The sequence below is a fragment of the Hylobates moloch genome, unplaced genomic scaffold (genome assembly GCF_009828535.3).
Source record: "Hylobates moloch isolate HMO894 unplaced genomic scaffold, HMol_V3 SCAFFOLD_15, whole genome shotgun sequence".
Lineage (NCBI taxonomy): Eukaryota > Metazoa > Chordata > Mammalia > Primates > Hylobatidae > Hylobates > Hylobates moloch.
The window spans coordinates 13,527,191-13,549,533 of record NW_026652290.1 but is presented as its reverse complement, the minus strand read 5'-3'; the positions used below and the strand labels follow the sequence as shown (position 1 = coordinate 13,549,533).

General features: G+C 37.4%; 1 protein-coding gene across 3 annotated transcripts in view; it reads left to right on the top strand.

Moving 5' to 3' along the window:
- ABCA6 (ATP binding cassette subfamily A member 6) overlaps positions 1-22,343 on the top strand; it is a 72,273-nt gene that overhangs the window by 36,286 nt on the left and 13,644 nt on the right. For all 3 annotated transcript variants that reach the window (XM_058429049.1, XM_032177953.2, XM_032177956.2), the window contains 13 exons: positions 246-421; positions 1,454-1,573; positions 1,831-1,969; positions 2,907-2,997; positions 4,226-4,365; positions 7,364-7,480; positions 8,966-9,149; positions 9,549-9,715; positions 12,165-12,298; positions 14,205-14,342; positions 17,103-17,210; positions 18,333-18,506; positions 18,781-18,894. In XM_058429049.1, coding sequence (XP_058285032.1) covers positions 246-421; positions 1,454-1,573; positions 1,831-1,969; positions 2,907-2,997; positions 4,226-4,365; positions 7,364-7,480; positions 8,966-9,149; positions 9,549-9,715; positions 12,165-12,298; positions 14,205-14,342; positions 17,103-17,210; positions 18,333-18,506; positions 18,781-18,894 — 1,802 coding nt within the window. The remainder of the gene's footprint in view (positions 1-245; positions 422-1,453; positions 1,574-1,830; positions 1,970-2,906; positions 2,998-4,225; positions 4,366-7,363; positions 7,481-8,965; positions 9,150-9,548; positions 9,716-12,164; positions 12,299-14,204; positions 14,343-17,102; positions 17,211-18,332; positions 18,507-18,780; positions 18,895-22,343) is intronic.

Below are 22,343 nucleotides of genomic sequence, written 5' to 3'. Positions count from 1 at the left end.
GATATTTCAGGGTAAATATGCAGTTCTATAAGCATATGTTTGTAACAAGAATAATTAGTAGTTCACAAATTGTGTTCACAAATATGCAGTTCTATAAGCATATATTTATGTCAAGAATAGTTAGTAGTTGTTCACAAATTATTTTAGACATTTGTGAATATATGCCAATATTTTCTTAAATGAGATCTATGAAAATTAACAAAATGTATTATCTTGCCAATTTTATTTTTAACTTCTATTCTTAGGATCAGTTACCATCTATAATAAAAATCTCTCTGAAATGCAAGACTTGGAGGAAATCAGAAAGATAACTGGCGTCTGTCCTCAATTCAATGTTCAATTTGACATACTCACCGTGAAGGAAAACCTCAGCCTGTTTGCTAAAATAAAAGGGATTCATCCAAAGCAAGTGGAACAAGAGGTAGGAGGGCATGCTTGGATTAACTGACCTGCCAACCCCTTACCAAATTAAATCATGACCACAGAATTCTCTTCAATGATTTATCTGCCCTGTTATGAATAAAATTTAGGCAAAGAGGTCCCATAACAAATATCGACTGCTTTAATGAGTGGTTAAAATTGCATAATATGAATCATTTTGGATTTTATTTTATTTATTTTTTTTTGATTATACTTTAAGTTTAGGGTACATGTGCACAATGTGCAGGTTAGTTACATATGTATCCATGTGCCGCGTTGGTTTGCTGCACCCATTAACTCGTCATTTAGCATTAGGTATATCTTCTCATGCTGTCCCTCCCCCCTCCCCCCACCCCACAACAGTCCCCGGAGTGTGATGTTCCCCTTCCTGTGTCCATGAGTTCTCATTGTTCAATTCCCACCTATGAGTGAGAACATGCGGTGTTTGGTTTTTTGTCCTTGCGATAGTTTGCTGAGAATGATGTTTTCCAGCTTCATCCATGTCCCTACAAAGGACATGAAGCCATCATTTTTTATGGCTGCACAGTATCCCATGGTGTATATGTGCCACATTTTCTTAATCCAGTCTATCATTGTTGGACATTTGGATTGGTTCCAAGTCTTTGCTATTGTGAATAGTGCCGCAGTAAACATACATGTGCATGTGTCTTTATAGCAGCATGATTTATAATCCTTTGGGTATATACCCAGTAATGGGATGGCTGGGTCAAATGGTATTTCTAGTTCTAGGTCCCTGAGGAATCGCCACAATGACTTCCACAATGGTTGAACTAGTTTACAGTCCCACCAACAGTTTAAAAGTGTTCCTATTTCTCCACATCCTCTCCAGCACCTGTTGTTTCCTGACTTTTTAATGATGGCCATTCTAACTGGTGTGAGATGGTATCTCATTGTGGTTTTGATTTGCATTTCTCTGATGGCCAGTGATGATGAGCATTTTTTCCTGTGTCTTTTGGCTGCATAAATGTCTTCTTCATTTTGGATTTTAAAAGTTGTGTATTTTCTCATATAGGTACAACGAATATTATTGGAATTGGACATGCAAAACATTCAAGATAACCTTGCTAAACATTTAAGTGAAGGACAGAAAAGAAAGCTGACTTTTGGGATTGCCATTTTAGGAGATCCTCAAGTAAGTGAGATTATGCATGGGGAAGGAAGCAGGTCGAATGTCTGCAAAATGTCAAGTTCTTTTACCACTAAAAGTGGTAGAGCTTTCATTGTAATGCATCAAGAGAGAACCTGCTATGTTTAACTATAAATAGAAGTATATTGGAGAAAAATGGCTGGATGGTTATTATTTTATGGTATTTATTGTTTTTCATGCTATCTTCTGGATACAGTTAATGTGAAAGAGAGACATATTTTATATATCTTCATTCTCTGTAGATTTTGCTCTTAGATGAACCAACTACTGGATTGGATCCCTTTTCCAGAGATCAAGTGTGGAGCCTCATGAGAGAGCGTAGAGCAGATCATGTGATCCTTTTCAGTACCCAGTCCATGGATGAGGCTGACATCCTGGCTGGTAATTGTTGGTTTTATCTCAGTATTACCATGATGCAATTGGGGAATTTAGAAGTGAGGTCTATTCCCAGGGTAAAAGCCTTGCTCTCATTACGGTTATGTTCCTACATTCTATAGCAGTCAGGAGGACGACAGAAGTCTAGTGCCACTGTGGAATTCCTTTCTGGTTGTACATTTGCTAGGTAGTGACAACTAATGAAAAATTCTGATTACCTTTTTTTAAAATCAGCTATCAATTAATTTAAACATTCAAATCTTAAATATATTTAATTGAAAAATAGACACTCATTCTTTAGCATCAGAGTATACAGTATACCATGTAATTTATGTGTTTTTTTTTTCTGAAAGTATTGGAAGGTGCAGATAGACTGGTGTTCATGAGCTTATTTTATTTTAAATTTAATTTATTTGTATAAATTTAATGAGTACAAGTACAGTTTTGTTACATGGATATATCATGTACTGGTGAAGTCTAGGCTTCTGGTGTATTCATCACCAAATAATGTACATTGTACCCATTAAATAATTTCTCATTCCCCATCCCCCTCTGACTCTCCCACCCTTCTGAGTCTTCAGTGTCTATTACTCCACACTGTATGTCCATGTGTACCCATTATTTAGCTCCCATTTATAAATGAGAACATGCAGTATTTGACTTTCTCTTTCTGTGTTGTTTCACTTATGATAATAGACTCCAGTTCCATCCATGTTGCTGCAAAAGACATGGTTCCACTCTCTTTTATGGCTGAATAATATCATGAGTTCATTTTAAATGCATCGATTTTAATGTGTCGAATGTTAAAATGCACACTAGATCTAGTTATACCCCATTGAATACTTCTCCTTTGCACTTCTGAGCCTTGGCTCCTCATCTTTCTTTACTAGAGAAGGAAGAAATGACCCCCAATATCTTTTCTCACTTGATTTCTTTCATTCAGATAGAAAAGTGATCATGTCCAATGGGAGACTGAAGTGTGCAGGTTCTTCTATCTTTTTGAAAAGAAGGTGGAGTCTTGGATATCACCTAAGGTAAAGGCTTTGGGAATAGATTGGATTTATGTGTTTTCAATACTGGTATATGAAAAAGGTGGACAATTATGAAACAGAACTGGCCTCATGCTTCATCTCTACCATACTGGATTGATCAGTGGTTCCTGAATACTTTTCCTACTTTCCTTCCTACTGTGTCTTTACAATGTTAATCGTTGGCAACATTTCAACATGATAAACCAAGCCTGACTTTTCACAGCAGGACTATTTCATGTGCCACTTTTCCAGGTAGCTGTTCTGTGCAGCCTAAACCTCTACCTTCTTCCTACCCACATTTTCCTCAGCCGATCCATAGAATTCTGGAATATGTTTTCATTCTTTCATAGGGCAAAAAGGCAAATAATTTCAGAAGCCAGTATCAACAAGGAGAGAATTTAGGGGCAGAGAGTAATGATAACTGTGGCTAACAAAAAAATGTATATATTAGTCTGTTCTCATGCTGCTAATGACATACCGGAGACTGGGTAATATATAAAGGAAAGAGGTTTAATTGACTCACAGTTCAGAGTGGCTGAGTAGGCCTCAGGAAACTTACAATCATGGCAGAAGGGAAAGCAAACACGCCCTTCTTCACATGGCGGCAGAGTGAAGGCAGGGAAAAGCCCCTTATAAAACCATCATATCTCGTGAGAACTCACTATCATGAGAACAGCATGAGGGTAACTGCCCCTATGATTCAGTTACCTCCCACTGGGTCCCTCCTATGACATGTGGGAATTATGGGAACTACAATTCAAGATGACATTTGGGTGGGGACACAGCCAAACCATATTGTTGTATATCCAGGCTAAAATAATTGTTTAAAATAATCCTATGACCAAACAAAGCATGCATGTGGGCCAGATTTTCTCTACTAGCTAATGATGTGGTCTGGTATAATAATTATTTTCCCTAAGAAGTCTCTTCTTCCTAACATTCTCACCTTCCTACATTTATCTATAACTATATGTATAAAACTCTATATAGTTCCATTTACATTATATATCTGTTTGTATATTTTATAATTGTTCTGAGCTGATATATTTTCTATATATAGATTATAAAATTTTCAAACTGATAGATTACTATCATGTTAGTATTTACTCATCTTTTTGTTCCATAAAGCCAAGTAAAGTTGTGCTCAACAGCTAGGTGTTCAATTAAAGCTCTTCTTTTGTGGTAGTGGTGGAGAAAATGCAAATGACTTATCTTTTCTTTTAAATATTAGTTTACATAGGAATGAAATATGTAATCCAGAACAAATAACATCCTTCATTACTCATCACATCCCCGATGCTAAATTAAAAACAGAAAACAAAGAAAAGCTTGTATATACTTTGCCATTGGAAAGGACAAATACATTTCCAGGTAACTCAACTATGATTACAATGAAATGAAATTTGGGAAAAAATGTTCACATTATTATTAAAATAATTTTGTTTGTCCAATGAATTTAGACTTTTTCTTAGTTTTGGCCACCTGAGAAGCAGAACTCAAGAGGAAGGATTGAGTCTCACTGATTTATTGGGTAGTTGCTTCGTGGAAGCACCAGCAGATAATGGGGACAGGAGAGAGGGAAGGGAAGGCAGCCAGGGAAGTCTGAATTCTGGAGCAGATTACTGTGGTAAGCAATTGAGGTGCAATGCCCCGGGGAGGGAAATAAATGAAGTAAGTGGGCTCAGCGTTTTGTCACCAGAGGGATGAGTAAGCTGGGGTTCTTACCCACTGTTCCCTATCCATTGTTGATTAAGGGATGCCTACAAGAGCATTAACTTTCTCATAGTTATGGCTTACTCTGAACATGAGCTTAGAGTACTTCCAAGTACAGAAAAAGGACCTCAGGTAGGTGTTTTTAATAAGCAGATTTACCATGTACAGGTGAATGCAGAAGAGATGTTGTTAGGGCATAAAGGTTTCTGCTACAGGTTTCTCTTTGTAAGGTAGCCCCCCATTATTCACAAGGAATAGATAGTTCCAAGATCTCCAGTTCATGTCTGAAACCATGGATAGAATCAAACCTAATTGCCATCGATCGGAAAACATTTCTGTTCATGTCTTCCACCTACACACCGAATGCCTTTTCCATCTTAACTAAGCACTTAACACGCATTGTGGCTGTAAATTTTGCAGTTTGAGGTGCAACAGCAAAAGTAGCATGAATTTCTTTTGCCTTCTTCACAATTTCACAGACAGAAGATTCATTCTTACGTTAGATCTTAGCATCAGCATAAGATTTATCTTTTTCCTTGTTGAGAACTTTCACCTTTTCACTTACAGGAAGCATTTTATGGCTTTTCTTTGGTATATCCAAATTGCCAGCACTTTGGGTATATCCAACTCTGGCACTTTGGGACCCTTATTAGGTAAAATAGGGGTGCCTTGAACTGCAATACCGTGACAGTTGCGCTGATATCCCAGAGGGCTACGAAGTGACAGGCGGGTATAGCACGGTTCTGCTGGACAGGGGATGATTCACGTCCTGAGCCTGAGCAAGATATAGTGTGATGGTGAAGGATTTCATCACACTACTTACAAGGGCACACAACTGAAAACTTATGAACTATTTCTGAAATTTTCCATTTTATGTTTTTAGACAGCAGTTGACAGTGGATAATTGAAACTGTGGAAAATGAAACTGTAGATAAGGCAGGATTACTCTATTTTAATTGTGCATGTATTATTTTGCAGAGAAAAACAACTTATGTAGTCTACAAAAGTGTTCAACCCTCGGTTCCCTGCCAATTGGGTAGCAGCACCCGTTCAGATTTTGTTTGATAAGCAATCCTAAAGATTACTAGCTCCTTGTGAAATGTTTTCTACGTGTTAGGCACTGTTCTAATGGTTTCATGTATATTAACTCCTTTAGGTCTCACAACTGTTCTTTCTATGAGATGGGTGCTATAACTTGCCCTATCTTACAAATGAGGAAATGTATTTCAATATCTTTTGATTTAAACAGCTTCCCTTTGGTTTAAACATTTAGTTTGTTAAAGGTATAACAAAGACCCTATAGACCTACCTTAAATAAGCTCTTTTGCATAATTCGGTTTCATTAGGCAAATACTCAGGAATTCCCAGATTTTAGCTTCACTCCCCAATGTGGCAGCTCTCTATGTCCTTACAGTAGCATAGAAGATGGTGTGCTTCTCAGATCAGTGGACTATGCCATGTTATTTTGTTCTTGGACTAAGGCCCTGTGAGGTGCAACTGGTCCACTTTCATTTTTGGTCAGAGAAGGAGAATAAGGAATTATATGTTGGTATCACCACTGGAATATGTTACTTTGCTAGAGTCTCTGGTGTTGACCTCCTGGTCCATGGCAACCTCTTTACACAGACCCAAGGCCTCTGCTGTCTAATGGCATGCTTATGTCCATTTCTGAACATGGGACTCCCAGGTCCCTTGCTGCCATGTGCAGGTCACAGGGAAACACAGTGTTTGCTATAGTCTCATTCACCTCATTCCTCTCAATAATGTCATTGGCCCATCCTCCCACCCAAAGTAGAAAGGAGCATCTAAGAGTCTTCTAGAATCCTGCAGTCTCATGCAAGTATCTCCATAGAAGAGTTACCCAATAAATGTGTACTGGGAAACTATTATATAAAAGGCACTTCTCCAGGAACTAGAAATGCCACATTAAATAAGAGATACGTGTCTCTACTCTCATGGAGCCTACATCTAACTAGATAGGGAAAAGTAGACACACAAAATACACAAAATTTTTCAACAATTGTACACTAAAATAATAAACAAGGCCAGTGAGTTAGAGTGATGACTGGTGTCTGGCTGAGGTTTATATAGAGTGGTCACTGAAGGCCACAAGAAGAAAATGGTCAAGGGCACTCCAAGTCGAGGGGAAAGGAGGATGGCTGGAGGGCAATGAGTGAGGGAGCAGAATGGCAAATGGAGGTGGGTAAGGCTGTGTGGATAGATGGAGACAGGCTCTTTTGGAGCTTCAGAGGTTGTGTTATTGACTTTGATTTTTATTTTAAATGCATTGAGAAACCACTGAAAGACTTATACAGAAAGAAGACCCAGAATATAGGTAGAGATATACATGGGTTTGTAGTGTGGAGGTGAGAAGGTAATGGTCTTTCTGATTGTTCAGATTTCTGCAGATTAATCTGCAGAAAGCTCATAAACTGAGAATGGAAGATGAAGTTTTGAGGATGGAGGAAGAGGTCTTTCTTAGTCATTTCAGAGAAGTAGAGCATTCTCATGAAATTTTGCTTTTGACTACTGTGATACTCCAAAGACATAATTTTCTTAACAATATTATGTATCGTCTTTTAAATAAGTATTAATTTACTTGGTTTAGTTCTCGATGTGGTTTTCCAAAGTATCTATTCATATTTTTTTGCCTTAGATCTTTTCAGTGATCTGGATAAGTGTTCTGACCAGGGAGTGACAGGTTATGACATTTCCATGTCAACTCTAAATGAAGTCTTTATGAAACTGGAAGGACAGTCAACTATCAAACAAGGTAAAGCCATTTGTATAATTCACAGAAAACCAATTCCCAAATGATCATGTGTCATTTGGTATTTATAATTTCTTATGGGTGATTCACACTAAGAAATGTGATTTCATTCCAAATTTGGCTCTGCTGTTTGAGATGGGCTGTCACTATTTCTTAGCATCATTACTAAGACTGATCACAGATCCCTTCATGGCATCTACCAAGTTTCCTTTTGGAAACTATTTCCTATCCTCAGATGTTCCCTGCTTCTTAGATACCTTCAGGCTGTGAAAGGCTCTTAATTAGGGGAATGAGGTCTCAACAGATTTTTTTAAAAATAAAAATTGCTCTTAGCTTGTTAATATACAAAATTCCACTGAAGTCTTAGTGGGGAGAATTCTCAGTATCCACTCTTGTATATTTTAATGGGTGATAATAATCATTGTCATTATGGAGCTCCTCTTATGCCATACACTTAGATTAATGTATGGATATACATTGATATATATGCCTTCAACATTATCTTTCCTATAATAACCTTTCCAAGAAGTGTCATTGGCACTGGTTTACAAATGAGAAAATCAGACCTATGAGCAGTTAAGTGATTTTCCCCAATCACAGATGTAAGATTCATGTACAGATCTGGTAGTTCAGAGCTGATGATCTTTCCCCTATACTACTAAATGATTGATACCTTAGTCGTAGATATTTAGGTGGTAATGATTGGCTATTTTATGCAGAAGATTTCTTAAAAATCCCTCAGAGTAATCATACTCTTGGGAATTTCTTTGCTTTTCAAAGGTTGGGCACAACGAGATCACCATTTTTGTGAATTATTCTTTTGGTATGAATTCAGCATGTTTTCTCACTGAGTATAGAATATGGACATCATAATATGTTTCTTATATTGTTTGCACTGTAACCACAAGCAATCTAAAACTTTGTTTTATTTAAAATTTTAAGATTTATCACCATTGGCAATTAAAAACTTAACTATAGAAAGAAAATATAGATGGCAGTGGTGAAGTATAAACTTCATAAATATTGAAAAATGTTGTCTAACTAATTCCTTTGAATTGGTTATAAAAATAAAAACAAATGTAAAACTTTTTTTTTTCTTTTTTTTTTTTGGAGATGGAGTCTTGTCTTTCTCCTAGGCTGGAGTGCAGTGGCGCAATCTCGGCTCACAGCAACCTCCACCTCCCAGGTTCAAGCGATTCTCCTACCTCAGCCTCCTGAGGAGCTGGGATTACAGGCGCCTGCCACCACGCCCAGCTAAGTTTTGTATTTTTAGTAGAGACAGGGTTTAGCCATGTTGGCCAGGTTGGTCTTGAAATCCTGACCTCAGGTGATCCGCCCACCTCGGCCTCCCAGAGTGCTGGGATTACAGGCATAAGCCACCGTGCCTGGCCATGTAATACTATTTTTAATATTACTAAGGAAAATCTGTGATGCCTCCAGGATGGCATTAATATTATAACATGTGTGTTTGTGTGTGTGTATGTATAGATTTCGAACAAGTGGAGATGATAAGAGACTCAGAAAGCCTCAATGAAATGGAGCTGCCTCACTCTTCCTTCTCTGAAATGCAGACAGCTGTGAGTGACATGGGCCTCTGGAGAATTCAAGTCTTTGCCATGGCACGGCTCCGTTTCTTAAAGTTAAAACGTCAAACAAAAGTGTTATTGACCCTGTGAGTAGCAGAGTACTGTGGTTTTGTTAGATCATGAGTTTCAAAAGAGGTTCAAACCAGAAGATAATTTAAAACTAGAACACAGTATCTGACATTCCTGCCACGGGGTGGATAAATTCAGCATTTAATTTTTCTGACAGTGGGAATACCTGTATGTTCACACTCGATTAGGCTTATACGTGCAGGTGTGTTTTGTTTTCATGGTTTGATAACCTGGTGTTTATGTAGTAATGCCTTCTGGTACTGTGTAGCATGCTAGGGTGTTATCTTCAGAATTTTAGCACCTAGAATCATGATTGGCATAAGGCAGGCTTGGCACTCAACAAATACTTGTGGAATGTCTTACTAAATAAATAAAATTCCTAGAGATTCATATGCTAATTTTTCTTTATTGTTTAGATTATTGGTATTTGGAATCGCAATGTTCCCTTTGATTGTCGAAAATATAATGTATGCTATGTTAAATGAAAAGAACAATTGGGAATTTAAAACCGAATTGTATTTTCTCTCTCCTGGACAACTTCCTCAGGAACCCCGTACCAGCCTGTTGATCATCAATAACACAGGTGAAAAGAAAAATAAAATTTAAATCCAGAAATAAGTTATTTTTATTGTTGAATAGCACAGGAGCAGGGGAAAGTAAGTTATAAGAGAAGAAAATGGATATTTAAACTTCATTTAGAGAAAACACCTTATGAGGAACAGTGCATATTTACTCTGATTTTGAAGATGACAGGGATGAGGACAAGACAAAAAGAACTTGGGTCACTGTATAACCTGGGAGAGTAAAGACGTCTATCTGCCTGACTACCCTAAGCTATTATGTGACAAATAAACTTCTATATTGGCTCACCCATTCTATTTTGAGATCCCTTAGTTACACAGCAGCCTAACCTATACCATGAAGACAATACACACTGGTTACCATATGAAGATGGCCTATCTATTCCCCATACCCCTTCTTTAAGTACAAGATACAGGAAGACGCCTTATTTTGTTATCCCAAACAATGGGTAGTTGGTTTTGTTTTTGTTTTGTTTTGAGACAGAGTCTTGCTCTGTCGCCCAGGCTGGAGTGCAGTGGTGCAATCTCGGTTCAATGCAACCTCCACCTCCGAGGTTCAAGCAATTCTCCTGCCTCAGCCTCCAAGTAGCTGAGATAACAGGTGCGTGCCATCACTTCTAAGTTTTCTTTTTGTATTTTTAGTACAGATGGGGTTTAGCCATTTTGGCCAGGCTGGTCTTGAACTCCTGGCCTCAAGTGATCTGCCCTCCTTGGCCTCCCAAAGTGCTGGGATTATAGGTTTGAGCCACTGCGCCCAGTCGGTAATTGTTTTTTTGTTTTTTTTCTAACTGCTTAATTAACTTTGAATAAGGAACTTTTATGTTAGTACCTCAGATGTTTAAAAAAAAATTACAGTAAGAGTCTTCCCTTGCCAAGTTCCTCACTCATTTGATTTTCCTATGGATTTGCGATTCAGGCCTATGGTGACCTCTTTAAACAAAGATGGTCTTTTCCTTTCTGTTTCTCATTCTTCTTCTTGTTTTCCATTTGGGTTTTGGAAAGTAAATGTTATTCACCTCACTGCCTTAAATGCTAATTGTACATTTAATTTCTGAGATCTAGAAAGGTTTCTTTACCTATGAGCTCATAAGATAAGTAAATCAGGCCTCTCTTTTCCTCTTTGGTCACTCTTGAGGACAGTAGGCTTGTTTTAATTTATTTATTTTTTTGTCTCTGTACTTAGGTATTTTATGGTTTACGTTTGAAGCTTCTATGTCATTTTGTTCCTCTTTTCTCAAAATCTGCCAATTATTGGTAACATGTTAATCTTTTAATGTGAGAATCCCTGTCTGCCTAGGTGAATGTGGGTTGACATATGGCATTGTACCTCAAGTGACTGTGGAGGTGGAGTGGGGTGTGTGGCTGCTCAAGGTGCATGGAAAGCTTATTTTCTATGTGCATGTCCCTGTATCACTTGGTAGAGGGATCCTAATTCATCTAAGGTTTGGCCTTATTTTTCCAATCCCAGAGCCCACTGTAAACTCCCATTTCAAAGGCAAAAAAAAAAAGTCCTTCTTTTCCTCTTATTCCTTCCATCTTGCCTGAATTATTGTCATTGTCTGCAGTTACTTCAGGTTTGCCCAGCTGTGCTCCTCAGATAATGTCTCTTAGTAAGTAAATATGGGACTCTTACCCTGGGGACAACTGCGGCTACTGTGTGTTCTGTGCGGAATGTGGGGAGGGGCCTGAGAGGTCATCTTTTTCCAGGTATAGTTCACGACCCTGACTATAGCTTCAGAGCCTACCTTACCCCCTTGCATTCATCCACTCTGAATTCAGGTATCCTGGAAATTGGTTTTACCTTCAGTTTGCTCCGGTGTGCTCTAGGCTATGGATTTTTCTCAGCTCGTATTTCTCACTCAGATGTTCTCATCTACTTTCTTCTTTAGGGTCATATCCAAAACCTTGATCTGATGATGACATCCTTTTTCATTTCCTAAGAAAGATTATATTTATACAATATACATGTATGGAATATGTACATAAATGTTTAGAATAAAGTAAAACATATGTATGTGTTATACAGACACATATATATTTACTTGTCCATTATTTGGAAGAACAAGGGAGAGAGAAGAATGTTATCATTGCCTGTTTGAGGCGGGATAATCTGAAGTACTCCTCATAAAATTATTGTATCTCCACAGATTATTCAATTCAAATGTTGTTGTTGTTGTTTACCAAAAGTCATACAATAGAATTAGCTTATTTTTATGATTACATGTTAATTTGCATTAACCAGATTTATAAAGCTAATTCATTGTGGTTTAAGATTTGCTAAATAGAAGATGGTACAGTGTGGGTCAATATTATTATTGTGATACCCAAAGAAAGACATTTATACATAGTATTCCATAAATATTAACTTTATTTATGTATATGACTTATTTTAAAAGTTTGATATGTATTTTCTTACTTTTCTATGGCCTTCTCTTATTAACTTTATATTAGACTCAAATATTGAAGATTTTATAAAATCACTGAAACATCAAAATCTACTTTTGGAAGTAGATGACTTTGAAAACAGAAATGGTACTGATGGCCTCTCATACAATGGAGCTATCATAGTTTCTGGCAAACAAAAGGTATGTTTGCCTTTTTGTTTTTATGAAAAAAAAAAAAACAAAAAGTACTACATTTTAGCTGTTTTAAAACTGCAGAAATTAAAGCTGGTATACAGCAACTTGACTCAGAAAAACATTCTGGGTTGTTATTTAATAAACTGTGAAGTTTACCCAAGTTTTTGTAAAACATTTTCTATCTTAGCTTTGTTTTGAATTAGATAATTTTTACATTTGAAAGGATCTAAATTTAATTGTATTGTTTAAACTCAATAAAAATATTATAGCTTATAATTATCAACCAATATAATTATGGATTTAAGGAATTTCATTCAGTAGCTAACTACCTGAATAAAGTTTGTTTTTATATATTGAGAAAATACATTAAATACTATAGTATCTACATGAAATACCTGAGAAAAAAGTATTCTCAGTCTGCTACCTTAGCATATGTCAATTTGGTTAAAAGAATCAAGCCATAGAGATTCATCAGAGAACAAGACTATTGAAAATACTTTTTTTGAGGCAGAGTCTTGTTCTGTTACCCAGGCTGGAGCGCAGTGGCATGATCTCAGCTCACTACACCTCTGCCTCCCATGTTCCAGTGATTCTCCTGCCTCAGCCTCCAGAGTAGCTGGAATTACAAGCAGGCACCACCATGCCCAGCTAATTTTTGAATATTTGGTAGAGAGTGGGTTTCATCATGTTGGCCAGGCTGGTCTGGAACTCCTGACCTTTGGTGATCTTCCCGCCTTGGCCTCCCAAAATGCTGGGATTACAGGCATAAGCCACCGTCCTCGGTTTAAAAATACATCTTAATCTTAAGAACTCTTCAGTCTTATTTGCATTCTAATAAAAGCAAGGGGCCTAATTAAGTGAAGCTACCTCTTTATTTCTTGCTACAAAGTAAATTTTTAATAAAGAAAAGCCTTTGAAGATGTATTACTGAATTCAGTTCTATGTAAACTAAATATGCTATAAAAAATGTAATCCCTTTGTGCCAGTTTTGGGAAATTACTTTGTCAGCTACTATGTTACGTACCTCACATATTTACTGCATGAACTAGTGGTAAGATTTAAACAATAAACCTTCTAATAGATTCATGAGCATTTTCCTAAACATGAAGTACATAAATATAAAGATTGCTTTAGGAAGTGGGGAAATGCTTCTTTGGCAGGGTAAGCATGAATGTTTAATGAACTCCATGCTTATCTCCTATCCAGAAGGCCAGCATTCCTTTGCTGCTGCTGCTGCTTTTTTTTTTTTTTGAGACAGAGTCTCACTCTGTCACCCAGGCTGGAGTGCAGTGGTGTGATCTCGGCTCACTACAACCTCTGCCTTCTGAGTTTAAGTGATTCTTCTGCCTCAGCCTTCCAAGTAGCTGGGATTACAGATGTATGCCACCACACTTGGCTAACTTTTGTATTTTTTAATAAAGATGGGGTTTTGCTATGTTGGCCAGGCTAGTCTCAAACTCCTGACCTCAAGTGATCTGCCCGCCTTGGCCTCCCAAAGTGCTAGGGTTACAGGTGTGAGCCACCGTGCCCAATCTTCCTTTGCTTCTTCATCATAAACTGACAGCGTCTCCTTGTCAGGGAGACTTTTAAACTCTACTAACTGAAATTTCCCCATCAGCAAAATGGAGACAAAATTATCTAAAATTAGTAATACAAATAAAAATTCATATTGATTGTATGCTGACTCTGTGCTAGAGCTTAATGTACATGAATAGAGTGTCATTTAAGCCCTATAACAACCCATTTAGTATCTCCTTTTCATAGATGAGGAAGGTAAAGCTCAAAAAGTTTAGTTCTCTTGAAGATGGACACACAACAAGCACTTGTCACTGTTAGGATCTTTTATACATAAACCTTGCCTTTATTCTTTAAGAATTTAGCATTAACATTATTTATTTGTTTCTGTTTTAAGGATTATAGATTTTCAGTTGTGTGTAATACCAAGAGATTGCACTGTTTTCCGATTCTTATGAATATTATCAGCAATGGGCTACTTCGAATGTTTAATCACACGCAACATATTCGAATTGAGTCAAGCCCATTTCCTCTTGTAAGTATTGGATTTACTGAGTCTAAACAATTAGGAATTGGACAAATAGCCTATGTTTTCTCTCTTTAGCTTTTAAATATCCATAAGTGATTGTTAAGCCTGAAAATTATTATTTTGTCCTAATATTTTAAATGGGTTATAGCAAACAAAACAGGATTTTTTTTCTTGCCAGGTTATCAGATAATTATCGTGAGGGAATACTTTTCAATATTTTGTCAGTCTTCTAGGCAGTGTGTTGAAAAGTTGTACATACTTGATTGTGGAAGTGTATGAGAGAGCGAAACAGAAAAAAGCAAACACTGACTTGGAAATCAGGAGCACTTGTAACTCTGGTTACATATAAATCTATTATAATTAGTTAGTGGACCCTCCATTGACTAAATGTGTAGTAGACAGACTAATATGAAGGAGAATCTGCCAGTTCTGAGGCTATCTGTTGATTTATTTCTTCACCTACTCATAGTTGCTCTATGTTGTGAGGGAGCCTAAAACACACAGGCTGCATTGGATTCTGTGTCAGTTGGCTATAGTCTGGCTTCAGACAGTTTGGACACCAGAAAGCAGTGGTGGGAGACAGAAGAGCAGAGGACCCCCTGCGTTGGGCTCCAGTCACATCACCTCCTTCTGCTGTTCCTGAAGCCCAGAAGCAACAATGGCTTGCTTCTCACTTCACCATCCTTGTGGGATGCTCATCACCCACCTAACCACGTCATAAGGAATTGCACTCTAAGTACTTAACGTAGTCATGGTTTTCTGGTTAGACCCTACCTGATACCAGCAGGGGTCTCTCAAAGCTGACTCCAACTGTTTCACACCAGAAGTCTGAAACATCAAGAAGCAGGATTAGAAATGAGGCCATCCAAAGGGAAGTCCATTTTGTGACAAAAGTGTGAAGTTCAGTTTTGGCTTCACTGAATCAGTGGTGCTGGGAGTATATGCAAGCGCAGGTTTTCTGCAAGCCATGGGGACAATGGGGATGAAATATACAGTACTTGAGATGTTCATGACAGACATATACCTCCATGAGTTGAGTATGACCGACTAATCATGTAAACAGGTCTGCTGCACAGGGTGACTCGAGGGAAGGGGTGTCTGAAGGGAATTCTCCAGAAAGTGGAACCAGAGGGGTAGCAGAAAGAGACAGTGATTACCCTGCCTCTTTGGAAGGATAGCAGCATGAGCCTGTCTCACTGCAGAATTATTTTGAGACAGGCTCATGCTGCTATCCTTCCAAAGAATACATCCACCCAGCTACTGAGGTTTCCATCTCTGGGTTTGCTCAGAAAGACATGCTGCTCAGGCCTGAATTATATGTTCATCAAAGGTCTTAACTTCTGAATTATTAGCTTCCTAATGCCATTGTGTTTGCTCAGGATCGAAATGGACTGAAGCCCATAGCTACTCTATTAGGAACCTGTTCCCCACTCCCACTTCCCCATGGCACACACCTTTCCTCCCTCATTCCTATGATGAAAAATGGAATTTATAGACATAGCCCTCAAAGCCTTAAATAAAGTTAAAGAATTGTGGAATTATTTTGAGACAAGCTCATGCTGCTATCCTCTAATTATATCCATGAGGTGGTCCTAGATGCTGCTTGAGTGTCCACTTGGCCTAGCTTTAAGTGGATGCTGATATGGGGGTAGTGATTTAAAGTTCCTTTCCCTGAAGTTAAGACAAGCAGCAACAAGTTTTCTTCTTGGTTCTGTGCTTCAGAACACATCCACCCAGCTACTGAGGTTTCCATCTCTGGGTTTGCTCAGAAAGACATGCTGCTCAGGCCTGAATTATATGTTCATCAAAGGTCCTAACTTCAGAATTATTATTTTCTTGTTGTGGTAATAATGCATGATATAAAATTGACCATTTTAGCTGTTTTCAAGTGTACAGTTGAGTAGTATTAAGTATATTCACATTATTGTGAAGTGCATCTCCAGAACTTTTCCATCTTGCGGAATTGAAACTCGATGCCAATTAAACATTTCCCCCTTCCCCATCCCCTGGAAACCACCATCTTACTTTGTTTCTATGAATATTACTAGTTTAGATACCTTATATAAGTGGAATATTTGTCTTTTTGTAACTGGTTTATTTCACTTAGCATGTTTTCCAGGTTCGTCTATGTTGCAGCATGTGACAGGATTTCCTTCTTTTTTTTTTTTTGAGATGGAGTTTTGCTCTTGTTGCCTAGGCTGGAGTGCAATGGGGCGATCTCTGCTCACTGCAACCTCTGCCTCCCGGATTCAAGCGATTCTCCTGCCTCAGCCTCCCAAGTAGCTGGGATTACAGGCATTTACCACCACACGTGGCTGATTTTGTATTTTTAGTAGAGACGGGGTTTTACCATGTTGGTCAGGGTGGTTGGGACTCCTGACCTCAAGTGATCCTTTTTAAGGTTGAATAGTATCCATTGTTTGTATATACATATACGTTTTGTTAATCCATTAATTTGGACTTTTGGATTGCTTCCACTTGTGAGTATTGTTGGTATGAATATGAATGTGCAGGTGTCTCTTCGAGAGCTTGCTTTCAATTCTTTTGGAAATATCCCCAGAAGTAAGTCCTAAATGACTTTTGACTTCTGTTTGTTCTTTGAGTTGAAGATCAGAGTCCTTTACCCTCCCACTCTGTGCATAGATGGTGATGAGCTACACCTTTACTTTGATTTTTCAACATTTCAAAAAGTGCATTTTTGTGGCTATAATTATTTGTTTCATTTAACAAATATTCACTAGTTTAAGCTACCCTTTATATTTTCAGAGCCACATAGGATTCTGGACTGGGCTGCCGGATGGTTCCTTTTTCTTATTTTTGGTTCTATGTAGCATTTCTCCTTATATCACCATGAGCAGCATCAGCGATTACAAGGTAAGAAAAAGCGGGGAAAAGAAGAAATTTCAGGAATTTCAATATCTGTATTTTGGATTCTATGTGTTCAAAATGTTTTCTTCTGAGAAAAATGTTTCAATGTGTGTTTAATTTAGATATTGTAGCTAAACCTTATTCTTAGCAAGTCAGATAATTTACTTCTAAAAACTCAAAATGCTTTTTATTCCAAAGTCACCTGAAAAGTACAGTGATTTTTCAGAGACTCCAATTAGTCTAAACCTTCAAAGGGAAATATTATAAATCTTTTGACCACATTATTTCCCAACCACAAGAAGGAAATCATTGATGTTGAAATCAAAGGCCAAATTTAAGACTTGAATTCCTTTTCCACTCTGGAAATTGCAGTTTTATGTTATGTTTGTATTCAGTTATGCCCATTATTCAGACAAAACAGTTAAATCTATCAATATTCACCATCCTGAGCCAGAAACTCTCCAAGATGTTTAGGTAAAGATAAATGTATTATGTCCTCCAGGTCACAAAATAATACTTTTTTTTTTTTTTTTTTTTTTTTTTGAGACGGAGCCTCACTCTGTTGCCCAGGCTGGAGTGCAATGGTGCAATCTCAGTTCACTGCAACCTCCGCCTCCCGGGTTCAAGCAGTTCTCCTGCCTCAGCCTCCTGAGTAGATGGGATTACAGGCTTGTGCCACCATGCCCAACTAATTTTTGTATTTTTAGTCAAAATGGGCTTTCACCATGTTAGCCAGGATGGCCTCAATCCCCTGACCTTGTGATCCGCCTGCCTTGGCCTCCCAAAGTGCTGGGATTACAGGCATGAGCCACCATGCTGGCCAATACTTCTTTTTATAGAGTTTAATGCCTTGAACATTATGAGGTCCCTTTTCATTATTCATGAGCTAAAGTAGTGTTATGAGTCAGGCCTATCACAGTATACATTTTTTTTTAAAAGACACCTTGTAAACCATGGAACTGGCTCTATAAGCCTCAGGTTACTAAGCAGTATATGCATAATTTTTTTTAATATTAGAAGATTATATTTATCTTAAAAATTCTTCCAATGTGTTTGTGTTTATTTTAGATTTGCATTTTGATTGAATCTATATACATTTCTTTCTTTCTTTTTTTTTTTTTAAATCAGAAAAATGCTAAGTCCCAGCTATGGATTTCAGGCCTCTACACTTCTGCTTACTGGTGTGGGCAGGCACTAGTGGACGTCAGCTTCTTCATTTTAATTCTCCTTTTAATGTATTTAATTTTCTACATAGAAAACATGCAGTACCTTCTTATTACAAGCCAGATTGTGTTTGCTTTGGTAAGTAACACAGTACATAAACCAAATTTCATAAAGTAATTAATAATATGTTTTAACATTGTTATTTTAAGTAGTTAAGATGTTTTAATTCATATTTTGTAATAAACCAAAACACAAAACATGCAAAGTGCATGTATGATAAAATGCTAATAGTTTCAGATACCAAAGATGTTTTATACTTTTGCCAGGTTACTTGTTTTTTAAAATTTGTAATCTAATTTTTCCCTCAGTAATATTTGGTTTTTGACTATGTTATTATTTCTTTTATCCTCAGGTTATAGTTACTCCTGGTTATGCAGCTTCTCTTGTCTTCTTGATGTATATGATATCATTTATTTTTCGCAAAAGGAGAAAAAACAGTGGCCTTTGGTCATTTTACTTCTTTTTTGTAAGTATATAATACATACATACAAATAGAGAAATAGAGTTATTTTTTAAACTTCCAATGTAATCTTAAATACAGATGTCTGCCTTAAGCAGTAGGCAAAATTAACAATACTTTAAAATTACACCATAGAAAAGAGAGGGAAGTGTAACACTGTTACTGAATCAATAATATTTCTAAAGAAATCAGGTGCTACCCATTGAACAGAATTTATGGAGAATCTTACAGAAGACCTAACGTCTAAAACATCCTGTTGAGTTTATGTCTCCAGAATATAGGGCTTCCTGCCAACACTAGAAAATTGGCTTCCTAACAGTTGACAGTACAACCCATCTCTACAGTCTTCAAGAAGGTCTCTCTTAACCTTAGCTGCTAATAGTTTCAGATACCAAAGATGTTTTATACTTACGCCAGGTTACTTGTTAGTATAAAAGTAAAGAGCTTGTTCAAAATCATGGAAAACTTTGCTGGAAATGTTTGCTGAAACTCTAGAGACACCAGAGTGCCCTGAGTCCTACACTTCAGGCCTCCATTAACTGATATCCTCAACTGGTGATTGAATGTCTGTCTGGAAAACAGCTCTCAACTCTTAGAATGGGAATCTTGAACCCATGAGAAGAACCCAACCAAAGATCATCTATAAGAAATATTAGGTTGGTGCAAGAGCCATTGCATTTTTTTGCTATTTAAAGTAATGTCAAAACCACAATTACTTTTGCAGCAACCTATACGACCCACTGGCTTCTACAAGAAATTAGTCTGGGACTCTTTTGGCCAGCAGGTAGCTGTTGTTCCTTCTCAGTGGACAGCACTTGGGTTTGACTTCTCTGGGTTGTATTTCTTTGTATTCAGCAACAGCATCTATAACTATATCTCTTACCACCATCAGCACAATCCAGTGGAAGTACAGAAGCTACAGAAAGAATATTAGGGTTACCTTACTCAGAAAAACTGGCCTTGAGGCAGCCATAAGGATCTGGTGCACAAAAGGTCTTTCCATTTATCTTTTCCATGGAGACTATTTTTTTATTCAGTCAACAGACTTACTGCCATTGTCCAGTGTAATCCCAGGTGTGAGATCAGATGTCTGTAGAAGACAGTCTTACTGACATTTGGTTGGTTTCTTTTCAGTCAGCACTCTTGTATCTATCTAGCAAAGATGAACAAAGAATTCACATTCATTCTTTGTGTTTGCCAGTAGTTTTAGCTCTGAACGAAGTCTACCTTGGAGGTCATAGCCAAGAAATGTCAGAGTTATTGTCCAGCATGGTTGCACATGGGTCTGCTCCTGCCAGCCTGAGTGATGCTGCAGATGCCCTAGTGAGTGCCCCTCATAGATGCTCTTTCAGCAGCTTGTCCTTCAGTCCTAAGTGAACAGCATCCTGGAATCAAGCTTCCTTTTGTGGCTTTTGCCACTCCTTGTGTAGACCCTTATAACACAAAAATCATTCCAAACTGGAACAAATGCACATCTAGATGGACACATTTTTTGCTATGTGCCTCATGAAATAGTTGCCCCTGGTTTACTGTATACTCACAACTTATCCCAGTTTGTATAGAGCTGGAAATTTCTCAGACAAGGGAGCATTCAGCATCAGTGGTAGAAACATACCTCAGCCCTTGCCTTTTAGCTTTTAGTGGAGAAGCTGAGCAGGTTTGATTTCCTCATGGCTGCAGGCTCCGTAGTGATGCTTTGGGTTGGAAAACACTATAGACAAGATTTTCTCAGCCAAGTTACAGGAGTTCAAATCTGTGCATCAATTCCATAGACTGTGACAGACCTTCTAGAACTTAATATGCCAGAATCTTCCAAAACAGTGAGTTTCATCTCTAGGCTTAGACAGCAGAAGCCATTTTCCCATTGTGGAGTAAGGAGTGAGAGTCCAGTGAGAGGAACTTTCCTTCAAAACATGGCAGAAGACAGAATCTGCATTATCATATTGTGAATTCCCTGTGTATATACGGCAGCAAGTGAATAGATGAACAAAAGAAGAAATTTGACTTTGTTCTTTCTAAGGAAAGATGATAATGCAGAACTGCTTCTTAGGCTTGTGGACTAATGTGGTGATTAAGGTGTTCTCACTGTGATTTGAAAAAATTATCACAAATAAAAGACCACAGCAGGAAATCAAACATGACACTGAGAAACACTATATTTTTTAAATCAAAACACATACACATATGATTACATGCCTTTTATCCTTTGTTGCCATTTATGCTTAAGTTGTTATGGATTCAAATAAGGCAAGACAATATTCTAGAGGCAAGGTACGTTTTGTAAAATAAAGACTGTTCAAAATATAGAAACAAAATTACACCACAGTGTAATAGTAAAATATGTATTTGTATATTTGTAATTTCTGATTGTTTTTCCTTTGCCCTTCTTATGCTTATCTATTTCAGTGTATTTATTTATTTCATTTTTCTATCACTGAAAGGAATCTACATATTTCTAGAATGGTGGAATGTCAGACTTGAAAGAAATTCAAAATTGTCTAGTATGATTTACCTAATTTTATAGTGTTGCAGGAAATTAAGGAACCAGAGAGACCGATCGGGATACAGGAGAGCTTTTATTTTAGGTGTATATCGGCTCAGCGGACATGTGTCCTGAAAGTCTGAGCCCCGAACAAAGTAAGAGAGCAACTTTTAAGCATTTTGGGGCGGGAAAAATGTGAAGCAGGAAGCAGGTTTGCAGAAGTGAGAACAAAGTCTGTTAGTCATTTATGCCATGACTTACATCTTAGGAAAAATATGAGTTGCAATTTAACTTTCACTTATTTGTTTTGTGGCCTTGCAGCTGCACAGCAAGAAAAACAGGGACTTACAGAACTTATGAAATATGTGGGAAAGAGATACGGTTAATGTTTCTTGGGACAGACAGTATTCTCTTTTAACTTTAACTTCGGCGGGAGGGCACTACTTAAATTCTTTTCAGCCTTGGTTAATACAGCAATTCATTCTATGAGCTATTGTTATTTTTCTGTTACTATAATTTTTACTATTATCACTTATGCTATTATTCTGTTATTTTCTTAATTTCCTACTTCAATAGAGGAAAAAATTTAGTAACTTGCTCAGAAAAACACAAAAAATAGTGACAGGCTCAGGAATAACTTGAAGTCTCAGACCTTATGTCATTCCTCATGTTAAAAAATATGAGACAGTAGCATGGTTGGCAATACTGATTCAAAACTTGCACTGATGAACACATCTTGATTTCAGTAGGCTAAAAAGTTTCAAAATTATACCTCTTCACAAAGACCTCAAGCAGTTTGCACTAAAATTTGCATTTGCACACAAATAACTTATAATTTATTTCTAAATATGTATTGAAAATATATATTGTGAGAATTTATCTTTCATCGTACAGCTAGTATCAACTTAAACCATGCTAGTCCTAGGACTAAGGCAATTTGTTTACTCCTCATGGGATCATATGTCAGAAGATA